The sequence below is a fragment of the Eublepharis macularius genome, chromosome 1 (assembly GCF_028583425.1).
Source record: "Eublepharis macularius isolate TG4126 chromosome 1, MPM_Emac_v1.0, whole genome shotgun sequence".
NCBI lineage: Eukaryota > Metazoa > Chordata > Lepidosauria > Squamata > Eublepharidae > Eublepharis > Eublepharis macularius.
Genome location: NC_072790.1, coordinates 19,502,791 through 19,520,635, shown reverse-complemented (window position 1 = coordinate 19,520,635; position 17,845 = coordinate 19,502,791). Strand labels below are relative to the sequence as shown.

At 46.0% G+C, this 17,845-nt stretch overlaps 1 protein-coding gene across 2 annotated transcripts in view; it reads left to right on the top strand.

Annotated features, from left to right (window-relative positions):
- EHBP1 (EH domain binding protein 1) overlaps positions 1 to 17,845 on the top strand; it is a 411,820-nt gene that overhangs the window by 163,181 nt on the left and 230,794 nt on the right. The window contains exons 6-8 of one of the 2 annotated variants that reach the window (XM_054974440.1): positions 12,222 to 12,403; positions 13,619 to 13,758; positions 17,670 to 17,768. In XM_054974440.1, the coding sequence (XP_054830415.1) occupies positions 12,222 to 12,403; positions 13,619 to 13,758; positions 17,670 to 17,768 (421 nt within the window). The remainder of the gene's footprint in view (positions 1 to 12,221; positions 12,404 to 13,618; positions 13,759 to 17,669; positions 17,769 to 17,845) is intronic. The other variant, XM_054974434.1, reaches the window with a different exon arrangement.

Sequence of the window (17,845 nt, the reverse complement as noted above, 5' to 3'; positions counted from 1 at the left end):
TCAGTCTAATACATTTGTATAGGTAGATAGATAGATAATTATAGAGATGGATAGGTATAGATTCAGCTGCAGAATGTATTAAACTGTTTTAGAAATGGGATATCGCTGCAGCGAAATGCTCTTGGGGGGGTGGATCTGGAACGATTTGACATGGTTCAATGGTAAGTTGCAGTACTGCAGCCCGACCTGCTCACAACCTGAGTTCGATCCTGGTGGAAGCTGGGTTCAGGTAACCGGGTTAACTTAGCCTTCCATCCTTTCGAGGTCGGTAAAATGAGTGCCCAGTTTCTTGGGGGTAAAGTGTAGATGACAAGGGAAGGCAATGGCAAACCACCCCATAACAAAAAGTCTGCCAAGAGAATGTCGTGATGCGACATCCCCCATGGGTCAGTGATGACTCGGTGTGCACAGGGGACTACCTTTACCAAATGGTGTGCATAAGTTCACCTTGCGTGGTCACAAGTTCACCTTGCGTGGTCAACTAACAAGTTTTCTTCAGCCTAGTATGCTGCAGGATGTGGAATCTGCGCTGCGGAACCCTAGGGGACTGGATCTTCAGGCGCATCCTGGATGGAGTTATGGGCCGGACCTGTTGCCAGCGAACTGTGGAAATTTGTAACCACTCATGGGTTCAAGGGAGCTCTGGGACTGTGTGCTTCCTCCACCCCAGCAGCCCTCTCAGATGGCGCTTTAGTGGTTGGCCTGAGTCACCCAATGTCCATAGCCTTGGCTGTGCATATGCTGATCTTCCTGGGGGACATGGCCTTGCCCCCAACATCTAGAGGGGTATACAGGGTCTAGCTCCGTGGTCCTTTCTCACGTGTCCGGGGTAATGCCGATCGCCAATTCAGGGTCAGGAAGGAATTTTCCTCCAGGCCTGATTGGCTCTGGGGTCCTGGAGGTTTTTCGCCTTCCTCTGGGCATAGAGCAGGGGTCACCATGCCATCCAGGTGCCCCCCCCCTGGAATGCGTGTCCTTGCCATTGGTGTGGTCTGCCTTCTCCCCCCTCCCATTTCCTGGGGAAGGTGGTCCCCGGCAGGGTGGTCCGGGGATTCCCTGCTGTGGATGGGGGTGTTTCACACAGCCAGAGGTGCTGAGCTACATTGTTGGATCCTAAGCTCCCTGCTGATTCTCTCTTTTTAGCTGCAGGTTCTGACCTGGTTCTGGTACGGACTTGTCAGAGGGGACGGCGATGGCCAGGTCCTGTGGTGACAAGGTGGCCATGTCCTGGAGGGAGTGCACCAGCACAGTGGATCCTAGCAGTGGCCACATGGGCATCCTGCAGTTCTTCAGGGCCACCGGGGGGCTCCTCAGGGGGCTCCGGCTCAGGATGAGCCTCCTTGGACAATAGGCTGGAGAGTGTCACGGTGCCCTGCCCCAATTGAACAGGATGCAGGGGGCAGAGGCTGAGGGGCGACCGGTGGAGTCCCATGGGGTGATTCTTCCCTGGTCAGCTATCGTGGTATGGTGATGGTTCTTGCCTGGTGATGCCCTTCCAGCTGGGGTCTGGACGTGTGGCTGTAGGACACCGAGGGGCCCACTTGTTTTGGTTTTGCAGCTCTTGGAGTGTTGGCGGTGAGCCATTTTGTGGCTCTTGTGGCGGATTGGGGCATTGAGCACCGATCCATTTGGGGGGAAACAAGGCCCTCAGGCTCAGTTTCCCTATTCTGGGGATCCCCATAAGGGGTCTGGGGAGTGAGGAATGGCCGGTGCATGCCCAGATGGGGGCTGTCAGTCCGCTTCACTCCCAGGTGACAGGGGATGATCCACACAGGGGTGTACACCCACCTGGCATCCCACTGACTGTCACCCCATGGTTCTCCCCCTCAGCAGGGGTCTGAGGGGGCGTCTGGTTCATCGGCTTGGCAGGCGGGTCAGCCGATGCTCGGATCTGTGCCCTATGCACGCCTTTGCTCCCTGAGCTGTAATCTCAATAAAGTTGTGGCCTCTTTACCTCCAGCACTGTGTCTGTTTTTCTTGCCACCGTGCCCCCTCCCTGCTCTCCTCCCCCCCATTTAGCACTCACCTGCAAATAACGGCTCCCAGACTCACCTGGGGGCTTGAGTTGAGGGCGATGCAGGGGGAGGCGAGCGGGGAAGCGGCATGGTGGCTGCCATGTTGTGGAGGGGTGGGGAGTGTCCAGGGGGCAGGTAACTCCACCCAGGCACATCCGGCGGGGGCCTCTGGTCGGATAGCTGATCCCCGCCCCTCAGCGCTTGGCCCATGGCGGCATCCCGCCCAGCCCTCCCTTTTGTCACAACTTTGGAATAATTGTGTCTTGTTTCTCACATTGCAAACTTCACACAGCAGTAGAAATGACAAATTTATTACTTTATGGTGATGGATGCTAAGCTGATGAACATGCCAAGGGATGATGTATTTAATTTATTTTATTTTTATTTAAATTGTTTATAGACTATCTTTCTCACTGAGACTTAGGGTGAATTACCATTTGGCCACACCCCACCCTTCTCTTTGTTAATAGCAAATCAGTGGACATCAAAGCAAATTTTGGGGAATTTCTGCATGTCACAGACCCAACAGGAAAAGGTCTTGCAACTATTATGTTGGGCAAGATGACATAAAATTATGGATTGTTGGTGTCTGATATTTGTGGCCAATTGTGCCAAAGGAGCACAAGTATTGTTCTAGAGAAAAAACTTCTGGTGTTTTTTTTGCACCTTGTTCTTTCCACAACTGCTATCTTGTTTTGATACATACTGCAGATAGTAAATTGAAACAGAAAAGAGAGTGGTTAAAGAAGAGAGGGGCCAAATAGAAGGGGTGTAAAAGGGGTTGTACCAAAAAGGAAAAGGGGGCTCAGTTGCCTAGGGCCCACAGAAACCTGGAACCAGTTCTAATATAAAAGATGCAAGTATTTTCAAGCAGTAACTATAACACCAACCTCTTTTCAGTGCAAATATTCTTTATATAGTCTGTGCATATTCAGGTCTGTGGGTTATGTGTTAAGGCTTTGAAGTTAAATGAGCAATTTCTGGTTTTAGGTAAGGACTCTGTTAACAGTATAAATAAAAATAGTTTAAGGTAGGTAGCTGTGTTGGTCTATAGTAGAAAAGCAAGATTTGGGTCCAGTAGCACTTTAAAGACCAATTCGATTTCCTTGTATCTGACAAAGGGAGTTCTGACTCTCAAAAGCTCATACTCTGGAAATCTAGTTGGTCATTAAGGTACTACTGGACCCGACTCTTGCTCCAGTATAAATAAAATTTCCCATTACATGTGCTCAAAATAATCAAAACATTATGAGTTTGTACTTAATGAGAAAAAGTTTATAGCGGAGTTTCCCTCGCCCAACAGATATTAGAAGTCAGTGTGTTGTTTTTTACAAATTTGGAAACCAGATGCAACTGCCAGTTATTGTATTTTAATGCTTTATGAACATTCTAAAATTGCAGCACTCACAACAAAAAAACCTGAGTTTGCAACCTTGAAAATAATTATCTTCTAACGCCAAAATTTTATTGTTAGAAAACAGCTATTTCATCAATAACGACTTCCCTGCTCCACAATTATTGTCAAACATGAGAGCTTCTCTGATGGAGGAAACAAGTTTCTTGTTTTGGAAGGATGCTTCATCTTGTTTCAAAATGTTTGATCTTGTTTCGTGGGTCATTGTATTCTGCACTCACAAGGTACTCACTCATGAGCAAACTCCTTTTGAAGCCTATGGTGTGTCAAGAACCCTCAGCTTTTTGCAACTACAAGGTTAAGTTAACTGTGGAGAGGATTTTTTTTTTTTGCTTTCTAGCATAAAATCTTTAGTACAAGAAGGTGAAAATATTAGAGTAAATAACTGATCCTGCCCTCTGTAGTCCAGTGCATAATTAAGCTACACGAAAAATGACAGCATCAAAAATGGTACAGTGAAAGACCATGGCTCCTTTCTCCATTCCCGAACTTGTATGAAGCATTTCCAGTTTTTAAACACAACTAATTATGTGTTTATGTCTTTTCTTGCTTTGATGAGATGGCAAAAAAAAATTTAAACTTTGACAGAGATTTAATTATTAAACTACCAGATGGAATTTGAGAGGATAAGACATAAATGACCTAATTGCTATGGTTTTGTAATGCAGTTTAGAAAGGGATCACTTTTGAAGAGCTGGTTAGGTTAAGATTAACATGCCAGAAGAAAGAAGCAGCAGCAACGGAGGCAAAGATAAATTAAGGAGGGAGAAGCAGAGGCCATATGATGGCTGTAGCTGCTTTTTTTCTCTGAATGCTCCTCTCCCCATAAAAGATTATTTAACACAAAATTCTTTGACATACAGTAAACCAGAATTTAACTTTTCAGGAAAGCTTGAAGGCTGCAAGAAATCATCGTCTCTGATATTGAATTTGCTTGCATACCACTGATTGAGATACTTTGCTTATTTACAATGACTTCAAGAAAGCATTAACCAGAATTTTTAAAACTGACATCCAAGAATCCCTGAAGATCTGCAAAGATCCTCATCCCATATTCTGCTAGTTAATGTGAAGATGGAGCTATTCTTGTAGGAATGGGGGCAGGGATTTTCTGCCCTCAGGGAAAGGGGTGGAATCTGTTTCTCCCTCTTTCGAAGCTCAAAGAGCTGCCTTGCCCACAAGTATCAGGTCATCTCAGAGCACTAGCTGGAAAGCACACTGATTGGTTAGGGAGGACCAGTAGCTGAGTCCCAAGAATTCTGATTGGTTGAGGGGCCCCAAGGAGGCATAATCCTAATGAGGTCATCATAGTTACTTCACGTAAAAAAATTGAATTTGGTTTTACACTCTGTTCTCCAAAGCAAAGGATTTCAGTAGAGATGGGCACGGACCGGGAGGCAGCTGGTTTGTGGTCCGTGGACTTTCATGGACCACGGACCACAAACTTTTAAATGGACCGGCTCGGTTCGAGAACCGGTTCAATTCTGAAAGGCCTTGTTTTTCCCAGATTTTCACTTGAGTAGACTTTCCCCACCAAAGGTTCTCATGTAATACTCCTCAATTATCACTTTTCCAAAAGGCTTTGAAAGAAGTTAAGCAGAGACCCCCCAAAGCGTGCTGACAGTCGTCAGAGAGTGGGTGTTTCACAGAGGCCAGTAGCAGCCCCCCCCCCCTTGCACCTCAAAAGCCAGGCAGGAAAGCTCCCCCAAAGTCACCCACTATTTAGGGAGAGAAAGGCTTTGAAAGAAGTCAAGCAGAGAGAGCCCCCAAAAAGAGCTGCTGGTCGCCAGAGAGTGGGTGTTTCACAGAGCCCAATAGCAGTCTCCCCTTGCACCTCAGCAGCCAAGAAAGAAAGTGGGGAAAGAAGGAAAAACCCAAGCAGACAGCGCCCAAAGTTGCCTTGCACACACTGTGGGTCTGCAAGTGGGTGGGGTCAGAGCACAATAGAACCCACCGGCAACCCAGAAATAAGGAATCGTTTGGAGGGTGGGGAATTGAGCCCCAGAACCCAAGGATTTGAAAGCAGAAAGAAATCAGAGTAACCCGATAGTACGGTAAAAGGATTTTTTTAAAAAGTGCTCTCAAGAAAACCAGAATTGAAAGGCGAAAAAAATTAAACAGGAATGGATAATAGAGTAAGCTCTCTTGCAACCGAAGCCCCAAAGCCCTTCCTAAGGCACAAGCCGCGCTCTCTCAAAAAGAAAAACTTCCCCGCAGCAAGCAGTTGCTAAGCTAACTCGCGTCCCTGTGCCAGCAAAAGGAAGCGGGGCTTCGTGCGCTTTGTCTTTTATACAGAAACTCTAGGCACTCTCTGTTTGGCTGAGGTTTCCTGGGCTGAGATTGGTGTGTTCCAAACGGGGAAGGTGGCTTCACACCGTTGCCTAGGAAATTGTTTGAGCGGGGATGGCGGGAATCCTGGCATAACGGGCCAACGGACAGACGGACAGAACACCCCAAAGTTCGGCGCTTTCGTGAAAAGAACACGCGCCCACGGCCCGCGTGTTCGCGAACGACGAACTAGGTAAATTTGTGGGGAAATTAGGTCCGTTATGCAGTCCGTGCCCACCTCTAGATTTCAGCATAAAGAGATTCCATTCTGTATCCATAAACAATAGCTAAAGGCATTCTTCCTTGCCTGAGTCAAAATCTAGCCACCATAGTCTCTCCTTTCCAAACAAAGGGAGGGGCAGGGCAGGAGCTAAAGGCTTATAATGCAGTTAGAACAATAGAATCCATCTGGATAGTTTCAGGTGGATAGCTGTATTAATCTGTAGTAGAAAAGCAAGCTTCAGGTCTGTAGCAACTTAAAGACCAACTAGATTTTCAGTTATGAGCTTTCAAGAGTCAAATTTCCCTTCATCAGAATCCATCTGAGCTCCTAACACCAACCCAGTGTGATAGTGGTGGTAGTTTCACGCAAGTACACATTTGACTTTGCACACTGTGCCAGTGGTTGCCAGAGTGCTGTATGTTTGTAACACTGGAGAGTGTTGATTGGTAACTGAGGTGTGGCACTCTATTTTAAAGGAAATGTCCATGCTTCATTAGCTCCATATTGTTCTAGCAATGGAACAAGTTTGTACGTAAGTGTCAGCCCTGCCCACAGGTTTCAAATACGTTGCCAACTATAAGAAGATAGCTCATAATTTCTGTTTTGTATCTGATCCTTAAATGTGTATATCCTTCTTCTTAACACTAAATTGGAGGAAGATGAAGAAAACTCTAGATGTTCTTGGGTGAGATTAAGTATCTGGGCACATTTCAATGCAGTTTCAAGCCTGGTTTTGTAATGGAAACTGCTTTGGTTGCCCGCCTTTGCTTTGGTTGCTTTGGTTGCCCACCTTTGCTGAGAGTATGGTAGAAGATGTGAGACCCTGACTGATTTTCTTAGATCTTTTGGCAAAGTTGTGAAAAGCAAAAGTTGCTGCAGAAAAAAGACATTTGGAGAGCCACCTTATATTATGTTTACTCCTAGAAAGATTTCTATTTTTTCCATCTCACTTGTTGTGGTTCTCATGTCCCAGTTTAGGCCAGAACGGTGATGGCTTGGTGTGGCAGGGCTGACCTCAGGCTGGCTGAATAGATGGAGTGCCATAAAGCTAGAGAAGTGTCCCTGTTGCTCAGGTGGAGAAAGAAGTGAGATGTTGGAGTGTTTTTTGCTGGGCATAAAAGCTCAGTTTTGAAGAAGGTGGCTCAGGGGACAAGGCAAATGTTTTTGACATCATTCGCACCCAGTAGTATTTGTGGATTGTTCTGGAAAAGGTTGTTTTGAAGGGTGAGAAGGTCCTGAGGGTTAGAGTTATGGTTAAAGTCAGGGGTCATTTCGTAGAAATAGAGCTGCAGGAACTCATTAGCATAACTCATTAGCATATGCCACACCCCTTGACCAGCCAGAAATTGCCAGGATTTGGCTGCTGCCAGATGAGGGAGTGTTCCTCCACCTGGCAGTGGCCTGATCAGGGCCCTTTTCGCCCCAATACAGGCTGAAGCAGGCCCCAAATGGCTCAAAATGGCCATTTTGGGCACGTTTTGGCCTGGATGGGGCCCCAAATGGCCCAATTTGGGTCAGTGTTGGGCAGGGGAGGGGTCCTCCGCCAGGCACCAACCCAATCCTGGCGGTTTTGGTCCTGATCCTGGCCAAAACGGGCCTCAAATGGCCAAAAATGTCCATTTGGGCCCCGTTTGGGCTTGGGTTGGGGCCAAAACAGCCAGGACCAGGTCAGTGCCGGGCAGGAGAGGGTTCCCCCACCTGGCACTGACCCGATCCCAGCTGTTCCGGCCCCGATCCCAGTGGGAATGGGGCCAAAATGGCCGAAAATGGAAATTTTGGGGCCCGTTTCAGCCCGGATGAGGGCTGAAATGGCCAGGACCGGGTTGGTGCCAGGACGGGGAGGCTTCCCCCACCTGGCACTGACCCAATCTCAGCCATTTCGGCCCCACTCCCAGCAGAAAATGGCAGAAAGTGGCCATTTTCAGGCCACTTTCAGGCCCTGATTAGGGCCGAAACAGCCCAGATCGGGTCAGAGCCAAAATGGCCAGGACTGGGTCGGTGCCCAGTGGGGGAGGCTTCCCTGCCCGGTACTGACCCGATCCGGGCCCTGTTGGCCCTTATCCAGGCCGAAAATGGCCGAAAATGGCCATTTTGTGCTCATTTCGGCCTAGATCAGGGAAGGTTCCCCCGCCCAGCACCGACCCGATCCAGGCCATTTTGGCCCAGACTTGGGCCATTTTGGCCCCAATCGAGGCCTAAATGGCCCTAAAGTCAGGTGGGCGGAGCCACCTTACTTGGGGGTACTGCCGGAATGCTGTTCCGGTGCGTTCCCCCTCAAAATGAGCCCTGGTTAAAGTTGGTGACATGGCCCAGTCTGAGAGTGAGGTCTCCTCTGGAGGAGAGGAGCCTCATGTAGCCAGCCTGGACTCCTCAGGAGAAGAGGAGCCCTTTGTAGCCAGCCCTAGCCCTGATTCAGCAGAAGCCAGCAATCAGGAGCAACAGCTGCTGGCTGATCAGAGCTTGTAGCCAGCAGCTGAGACACCAGCACCCTCTAGCTCCAATACCACAGGGGAAGCTCAGCCAGGGACTTCTACAGGTGCAGTGCAGCCAAGAGCCTCCACCCCCCCCCAGGTTCACCCACGCCCAAGGAACACCGCAGGCAGCGCCAGAGACTGGAACTGCAGGAGAGACGGCGCAGTGCTCGCCTCTCGAGCCAACGCCAGCTGCTGGAGAGTGACGATGAGTAACGTCAGGATGAAACCCCAGCAGCTGGCTGAAAACCACGCCTGGCTATAAGAGCCAGTCTGGAGGAACTGCCGGGCGTGGAAGCAATGTGTCTATTGCCTGCAACCACTCTGTGGTCTGTGAACCTTGCCTGTGCCTGCTTTTGGACCTGATGCTATCGGTGACTGACCTTGGACTGTGCCTGACGTCGCTCTTGGACTCTGGACCCACTCCTGGCTTTATCTTGTGCTCTGACCACTGGTTTGACTTGGCTTTCGCTCTTGGAACTCCCCTTTGACTTTGGCCTTAAGGTTTGGACTTGAACCACCCTGCTTGGGCTGGCCCAGCCCGTGACAGTTATGGTTATAGGATGACCCTTGTGCTGAAACAATATTGTGCAATATTGTATCTCAATTGGGAACCTTTGAGTGGCAGGGAATGTGGAAAAGCAGCTCTGGTTTTCCCCTCAATGTAGCCTCACCTGAAACTAATAGCAAGGGTGGTTGCAGAGCAGCAGAAGGAAATAAAGCAAGATACCACTTTTGTACATAATGCAAAACCAGTTTAGGGCTGCCAACTCTAGCTTGGAAAATTCCTGGAGATGGGGGGTAGTTGCTGAGGAGAGGAGAGGGGAGTTAGCTCAGCTCTATGATGCCAGAATCTGCCCTTCGAAACTGCCGTTCCGTCCGGAGGAACTGATCTCTGCAGTTGAAAATCAGCTGTAATTTCAGAAGTACTCCTGGTGGTGGGCGACCCCAGTCACCAGCTTCACACCCTAGCTTCAGTCCCTGGTTTCACAGGCACCTGCTAACCGTAGTATAGTGGCATGGTTTTGGACAACTGACTATGGTTAAACAAAGCAAAATGTCTCACATCTAGCATAGGTGACAATCCTGAAGTCATGTCTTCCCACTTTAAAGTGCACCACAACTTTATGATCACTTTTGTCAGTTCTGAATAGAGATCAATACAGACTTTATGAATAACTCTGAGTGGCTATCTGGGAATATTTTCCCATTGTGTGTTCAAACTTTTTTTAAAAAAAATGAGAAATTAGAATTTTAAATAAAAAGGTTAAAGAAAACAAATCCCTCTTGGCAGGATTTTTAAAAAGTGTTTCTGTAAAAGATATCATGGCTGAAAAATAGCCTACACAGGGAGTTGATGATATCTGTAATATGATTCTCTACAGCATTGGTACAGGACCCCTTAATACTGGAAAAGCATAGCATCATAACATTGTTCCATCATTGTAAATAAAAATGCATACGTTACTTATCTGTGTTGTTCCAAACATCAGCACAGATTTGATAAGAAAGATTATTCTGGCTAACCCAGACCAAAAAAAATCAGGTCCTGTTAACCATTTGGAAATAGCATTATATATTTTCACTGTGGTTGTCATTTTTCTTGAATAAAATGCACTAATTCAATCAAAGTATTCAAGCAGGCTTTCTTTCCTAAAGATACTTGACATTTCTGCCCAGTAGAATAAGTCAGTGTAATATGTCATCCCTGAAGAATACCTTGTTTTAAAAAAACCCTAGCCTTATCTGTCAGATTATGCACAGTAATATTATACAAAACTATTAGTGCATGTAGAATTTCAAAAATGCACCAAACACTAGAGAAGGATTTAGGTCCTCTCAGAAGAAATACTTAAGAATATGCAAATACTGTCAGCTGAATCAAGTTAAACGTATGTGACTATTCCAAACAAAGCAACTTCTCCCCCTTCGTGGCTGTTGCTGTCAATCAAAGAATACCATTAAGATTGAAGTTTGGGGCAATTTGTAGAAAGTGTGATCAGGGAGTTTCAATTTATTATTCTACTATGCATAACAATAATTGTATTTTTAAACTAGATAAGCATGGCAGCTCTGTAAATGCAAATTGAACTGAGGGATCTGCTTTTGAAGTAGCATATGAAAACTTACACTTTTCTTTTATAATAATAACATTCGATTTATATACCGCCCTTCAGGACAACTTAATGCCCACGCAGAGCGGTTTACAAAGTATGTTATTATTATCCCCACAACAAAACACCCTGTGAGGTCGGTGGGGCTGAGAGAGCTCCAGAAAGCTGTGACTAGCCTAAGGTCACCCAGCTGGCTTCAAGTGGAGGAGTGGGGAATCAAACCCGGCTCTCCAGATTAGAGTCCTGCACTCTTAACCACTATACAAAACTCGCTCTGTTTGTTATATGTGAATCAGCAGTTTTCATTTGTTTCCTAATAACATTTACTTGTCACTGTAATTTTGTTGTTGAACTTTTGATGCGGTAATAATTGCTCTGGTTGATACTTAATTTATGTTAGATATTTCTCCCTGATGTTATTTAACATCTACATGCGTCCCCTCACCCAGTTGATGTGGAGCTTTCCGCTCCAGAAAATCTGGCCAGAACTTTGGAGGCTATGACTGGCTGGTTGAAACAGAGCAGACTGAAACTGAATCCCTTTACCTGGGCTGTGGGCTGACAGTTTCTGAGTTCCAGCTCCCACCCCTTGATGGGATGCCGCTGTCACTTATGCCACTGGCGAGGAATTTGGGCGTGGTCTTGGATGTCTACTTGTCAGTGGAGGCCCAGATCATAGCAATTGCCAAATCTGCATTCTTCCATCTTCGTCAGGTGATCAATGCAACAGTCACCTCCAGGTTAGACTACTCCAACTCGTTCTACACTGGGCTGCCCTTGGGTCTGATCCAGAAGTTACAACTGGTCCAGAATGCAGCGGCACGTATTCTGACTGGGACTCTGTTCTGGTTATATATAACACCAGTTTGTGCCAGCTGCACTGACTCCCAGTGGAATTCCAGATCAGGTTCAAGGTTTTGGTTTTAACCTTTAAAGCCCTTAGCAGACTGGGACCAGCATACCTGCAGGACTGCTTCTCACCATATGTTCCCCGGAGAGTGCTCCGTTCAGCAGATAATCATCTACTGGTAGTCCCTGGCTCTAGGGAGGTTTGCCTTGCCTCGACCAGGGCCAGTACTTTCTTGGTCCTGGCCTCAACCTGGTGGAACGCTCTGTCTGTGGAAACCTGGGCCCAGCCAGATTTATTATCTTTCCACAGGGCTTGCAAGACTGAGATGTTCCGCCAGGCATTTGGGGATGAGGTGGGCGGGCCAAAAACCAGGCCTCCTACCGGGAGGGGAGTGTTGCCTCCTACCGGGAGGGGAGATTGCCTCGAGTGGCTGGCCACTCTGCCCCATGGATGTCTTTTAATGCTTGGTTATGTGTAATATGGGGGTGATTGTCCATTTTAGACTTTCACTGATATGTTTTAATCTAATTTATGCAAAATGTTTTTATTGTATTTATTACTGCCTGTGATCTGCTCTGCGCCTGCTTGCAGGGTGAATGGAATATAAATTGAGTTGAATCGAATCGAATTGAACTGAATGAATGAATGTTTTTCTTGTAAATTTGGAGCTATCCACTTCAGTTGATGTCATAATTTAATAACCCAAACCACTCTCTCTTTGTCTGTACATCATATATATATATAAAAATAATAACAGTTTTATTTTGTAACCATATTATTTCATGGTGTGTTTCTTTTTCTTTAAGGAATCTCCTTCTGGACGCCGCAAAGCTCTTGCCACCAGCAATATTAATATGAAGCAATATGCCAGTCCCATGCCAACTCAAACTGATGTCAAGTTAAAATTCAAGCCTTTGTCTAAGAAAGTTGTGTCTGCCACCTTGCAGTTCTCTTTATCATGCATTTTCCTAAGGGAAGGGAAAGCAACGTAAGTTTGGAGTGAGAAAGTAGGTGATTTCTGCTCCCTACCCCATGTTACAAAGAGTTCTTTTGGAGTAATAAGCATGTTTCCTGAATGTAGTTACAAGTATTGAGAAAATTGTCCACTATGCCATAGAGTTGATTACAGTTGTTTATTGTGACTACAGAGAAGGTATAGTGTTTAAACAATGTGCTGTGGGTTGGGAATGTGCAGTGTGGTCTCACCCCAGCCATAATCTCCTGCAGGATCTCTGCTAAGCATCTCTTTTCTCAGCCAAAGACCCTCATTTGGAATATGAGATAGTAGTAGTCTATTTCATAGAGCTGTTGTTGAGAATTACAAAGATGATGCACGTGAAGGTCTGTGGCACTAAGGAAAACCCTATATAAGCACTAAATGCTGATCATTCTTATACTCATGTACAAGTTGCTGCCCCAAGCAGTAATTAAGGTGACCTTAGCATTGGCACAAAGGTACAGCTTGTTTCCTTGTTCTAGTATTGTCTAGCCCAATTGTCTTGCTATTCTTTCAGTTTCTTCATAACATAGTTGGTGGTGGAAAGTGCTATCAAGTCATAGTTGACTTACGGCAAATGACCCCTGCTGAAGTTTTCAAGGCAAGAGCCTAAGAGGAGTGATTTGTCATTGCCTGCCTGTGCATCGTGACCCTGGTCTTCCTTGGAAGTTTCTCATCCAAATAGTAACCAAGGTCAACCGAGCTTACTTTCCAGGATCTGACAAGATTGGCCATGCTTGAGCTATCAGGTCAGGGCCATGACACAGTTGTAATCCCCACCCCCTGGCAACAGGTTCGAATTGGTTCATTTCTTGGGGAGAGGTAGCAGCCTGAATAGCCCAGACTAGCCTAAGCTCACCAGAATTTGGAAGCTAAGGAGGGTTGGCCCTAGTTAGTACTTGGATGGGTTGCTATGCAGAGGCAGGCGATGGCAAACTTCCTGTGCTTATCTCTTACCTTCAAAACCCCATGATGGGGTTGTCTTAAATTGATTTCAACTTGACTATACTTAATTATTGTTAAACTTGAGCTGCATACAGTTCAAGGGAATTAATAGCTATTGATTTAAGTTGAAATGTAGGTGCTGGAATGAACAGGTCTGAATGCTACACCTCAGGGAATTCTTGGACATTGTACAAGATGAGATGCTAGAAGCTCGTGTTGTCAGCCATTTATTTGATGTAGATAAATTGATTTTTTTTAAAGGGATGAAGACATGCAAAGCCTCGCTAGTCTGATGAGTATGAAGCAGGCAGACATTGGGAATTTAGATGATTTTGAAGAAGATAATGAAGATGATGAAGAAAACAGAGTGAATCAGGAGGAAAAGGCTGCAAAAATTACAGGTTTGTCTTTTCCAAAAAGAGTGATGTCTAAAATGCTTTCTGACTTGGTCTGTAATGATTTTAAAGTGGTTTTTTTCCTTCTAAATGATTATTTAGTACAATTTATATTACAATACTGCATTTGCGTTTTCACCTGAACCTTGGGTGACCAGCCTGCGGCTCAGGTATGACTAGCAGCACAGATGGTTGGCATTTGGGACCTCACTGGAGAGAAACTGTGTGAGCCTGATGCTGGCCTACATTCCTTTCTACCTCTTCTTGATCCCTGGCTCACTAGCAAGACCACATCAAGGCACTGGAGAGAGTTCATATGCCGTTCAGTACAGGCCAGAGGCCTGCTGAGACAGTGATATATTAACCTCAGGAGAAAAAGTGGGGGGAAGATCAAGAGCTATCAGCCTTGCAGCTCTCTCTTGCTCGAGGTTATCTCCTAGAAGATACCAGTAGTTGGATTCAACCAGATTTTCTGGTGGTGAAAAGAGAGGAGGGCGTCCCCTTTGATCTCTCCAAAAAACTATGCTGGAGATCATGGGACCTGCATAGAAAAAAGGCATGTAGGACTGGGGCTGTAGCGAGGAGAAGAATAAAGTGAGATTGAGTGAAAAAGCTGGCTGGCTCCAACCCCAGGTATGGGAGAGAGTGGTTTTCTTAGGTGGTAATGTGTACCAATTAAATTTAAAATGCCATTCAGGGCACTGCTGTAGCACTTGTCATTTGGATGTCAACTCAGCAACCTGCTGCTACTGAAGAGGGTCTTAATGAAGGCAAATTCTTTTTCCCCCAGTAGAAAAATCAGAGAAGCTCTATTTAATGTAGCCCAGTGTCCAGTCCAAACAGTAGAGAGGATAATAAGCAGTGGGAAGGGCACTAGGCAAGAGATGAATTGCAAGAGGAAGGATTACCAGAACTATAAACACACTGGAGCCCCAGGGCTGAATCAGGACACAGGATTTTTCTCGCATTACAAATGCTAATTTTCTGCACTTCACACCTAGGCTCTATCAAACTAACTACAACATGTATTATAGCTAGCTTCCTGACACTCTGATTTATAGTACCTCTCTCACCTTCTGCTTGTGGATTATAAGGATGCCTTTTTCCAATCCTCGTATCTGATAAACAGAGCTCTGACTCTTGAAAACATATACCCTGGAAATCTTGTTGGTATGTAAGGTGCTACTGGACCCAAATCTTGCTCTTCTATTACAGACCGACACGGCTACTCACCTGAAACTGTCTACCCTGGAACCACAGTAGCTCTACCTGCGCCTTGCAATAGTGTAAACATACAGCTAAGTGCAGCTGATAGTGTACAGACACTAGAAGAATTCATTGTTATTTGTGCCGGGGGGGGGGGTGTCCTCTGTGATGTTTTTTGAAATTTTCCAGTCCCAAAGAACTGTTAATTCATATAAAAGTAAACACAAGAAAGGATTCTAACAGCAGAGAGGAATGAACTAAGGATTAATATTATTAGCTCAATTACTCCAGTCTCCAGGAATGCATCTATATGCCTGTCAATCAGGGGGGTCGCATAAGATGGTCATTTATTATGCAGGTGGATTCGCTCTGTTTAGGATTTCTTGACTCATTAACCTTATGTTGGTTGAACAGGTAAGATGGATACCATACATCCAAAATGGCAACAATATGGCTAATAATAAAATGTCATCTGTAATAAGGATATGGCTTTATTGCTCTCATAGATGCACTGACTATCTGAACCTATGCTCTTCATAACTGCTTCTCTCAAAGATAAGATGCTTATCTTACATCATAAGAAACCAGAAGTAATCCTGATTGCCTTTCTGTTTGCCCAACAAAAGCATTTCTGCAATCCATATCATTTGTCATCATGTTATTCTACTCCATAATGTCTATTTCGTATAATTCCCCATGCATGTTCTTCTTAATTCTCCATTACTGTCCCCCAGTCTCTGTCAAATTATTTCTAAATAGTGCAAAGTACCAGATTTTGCAGCTCAAGGAAATTATGCATATTAAAACATGTCTTTTCATTTTGCATGAATGGTCTTCCATAGTAATGTTTCTCACTATTAATATTATGCCCATGATTCAGAATGCAACTTCAACAGCCAAGGTTAATGCCATAACTGCAAGGCACTTTGGGGAAGGGAAGTTGGTGGTCAGGTCAAAAATAGTTTTGGGGATACTTGTGAGCAGGGCTCTTCTTCTGGGAAAAGAGGTGGTGGAACTCAATTTTAGTATATGTGCTGCTGAAGCAAGCACTGGTGGTGGAACTCAGTGGGTTGCCCTTGGAGAAAATGGTCACATGGCTGGTGGCCCCGCCCCCTGATCTCCAGACAGAGGGGAGTTTCGATGGCTCTGCTGAGCAGCGCAGAGGGCAATCTAAACTCCCCTCTGTCTGGAGATCAGGGGGCGGGGCCACCAGCCATGTGACCATTTTCAAGAGGTTCTGGAACTCCGATCCACTGCGTTCCTGCTGAAAAAAAGCCCTGCCTGTGGTTAATCCAACACACACACCCCTGTTAAATGACGGCCAGCACACTGGCTTAAAGCTAAGTATGGTGGTGAAAATCAGTGTTTCAACTTAAAAATGTGTACAGCATGTTACAGAGATGTTTAATTTAGCTAATCTGGGTGCTGGGTCTAATGTGGCCACAGGGCTGGATCGAGGAGGGCAGGGGGGGTAGTCTGCCCCCGGCACCACCAGGGAGGGGGCGCCGGGAGCAGCTGCCAGCTGCTGGAGTGCGCAGGCGGCAGCGTGGGCAGCCTCGCAGCCCCCCACGCTGCCTTTCGCCTGCCCCGCAGGACGGGGCGGCCAGCTTGCCGTGCACCCCCGTCCTGCAGGGCAGGCAAAGGGCAGCGTGGCCACCCACGCCATTCGCCTGCCCTGCAGGAGAGGGGGCAGCCGGCTGCCCCCTGTCCTGCAGGGCAGGCAAAAGGCAGCGCGGGGGGCTCTGAGGCCACCCGAGCCATTCGCCTGCGGGGAGGCGAATGGCGCGGGCAGCTTCCCAGCCCCGCACGATGCCTCCGCCGCCCTGCGTGATGACGTCACCAAAATGATATCATTACGCCTCGCTGGGAGCACGCACGTGCTCTGCACGCACGCGAGGTCAGACTAGGGTTGCCCCAGGCGGCAGCAACCCTAGATCCGGCCCTGTGTGGCCATATGTTTAAGTTGTAGCTTGGCCTAAAAATGTTAGGTGCACAGAATTTTCAGAAAGTTCTGTTCTGTTTAATAACTTCTGCCACTAATTGACAAGGGACCTTTCTGTATAAATTTTATGTTATACTATTAATATTATCAAAAAGAGTCCAGTAGCACCTTTAAGACTAACCAATTTTATTTTTGCATAAGCTTTCAGAATCAAGTTCTCTTCGTCAGATGCCTGATACAGAGACTGGTCAAACACAGAAGAGCAGAGGGAGCCCAGTCTGTGTTTGACCAGTCTCTGTATCAGGCATCTGACGAAGAGAACTTGATTCTCGAAAGCTTATGCAAAAATAAAATTGGTTAGTCTTAAAGGTGCTACTGGACTCTTTTTGATTTTGCTACCACAGACTAACACGGCTAACTTCTCTGCATCTATTAATATCTGCATCTCTTCTCTGCATCTATTAATATTATGTTTGTGTTGGATGTTTGGATGTAACTGATTATAATGAATCTCCTGATACTTTTTGTTCAGAGAATATGCCCAGTAGTGGTCTGTTTCATTAAAATGCTGAGGAAAGCCATCATGCAGGTGCAAAGATATGTTAAGAGTGAACTGTGATGATGTGCTTCTCTAGAAGAGAACATGTTCCTGAAGTTAACATGTCTCCTTTCTTTTCCTTTTTATCTTTTTTTCTAATAACAGCATGCTTTGTACTCCTTTACTTAATGATCTTTCCTTACAATTGTCTTGACCGGCTTCTGTTTACAGAAATTGTAAACCAGTTGAATGCTCTGAGCAGCTTAGATGAAGAGCAAGAGGACTGCACAAAGCATATGCTTTCAGCTAAATCAGCCAGTTCCTCTGAAGGTCTATGATCTTTCCTCCTCCTTTTCTTTTTCCTAATTGTCTCTTGTTTTCTGTGATCTTCCCCCACCCCTTGGCTA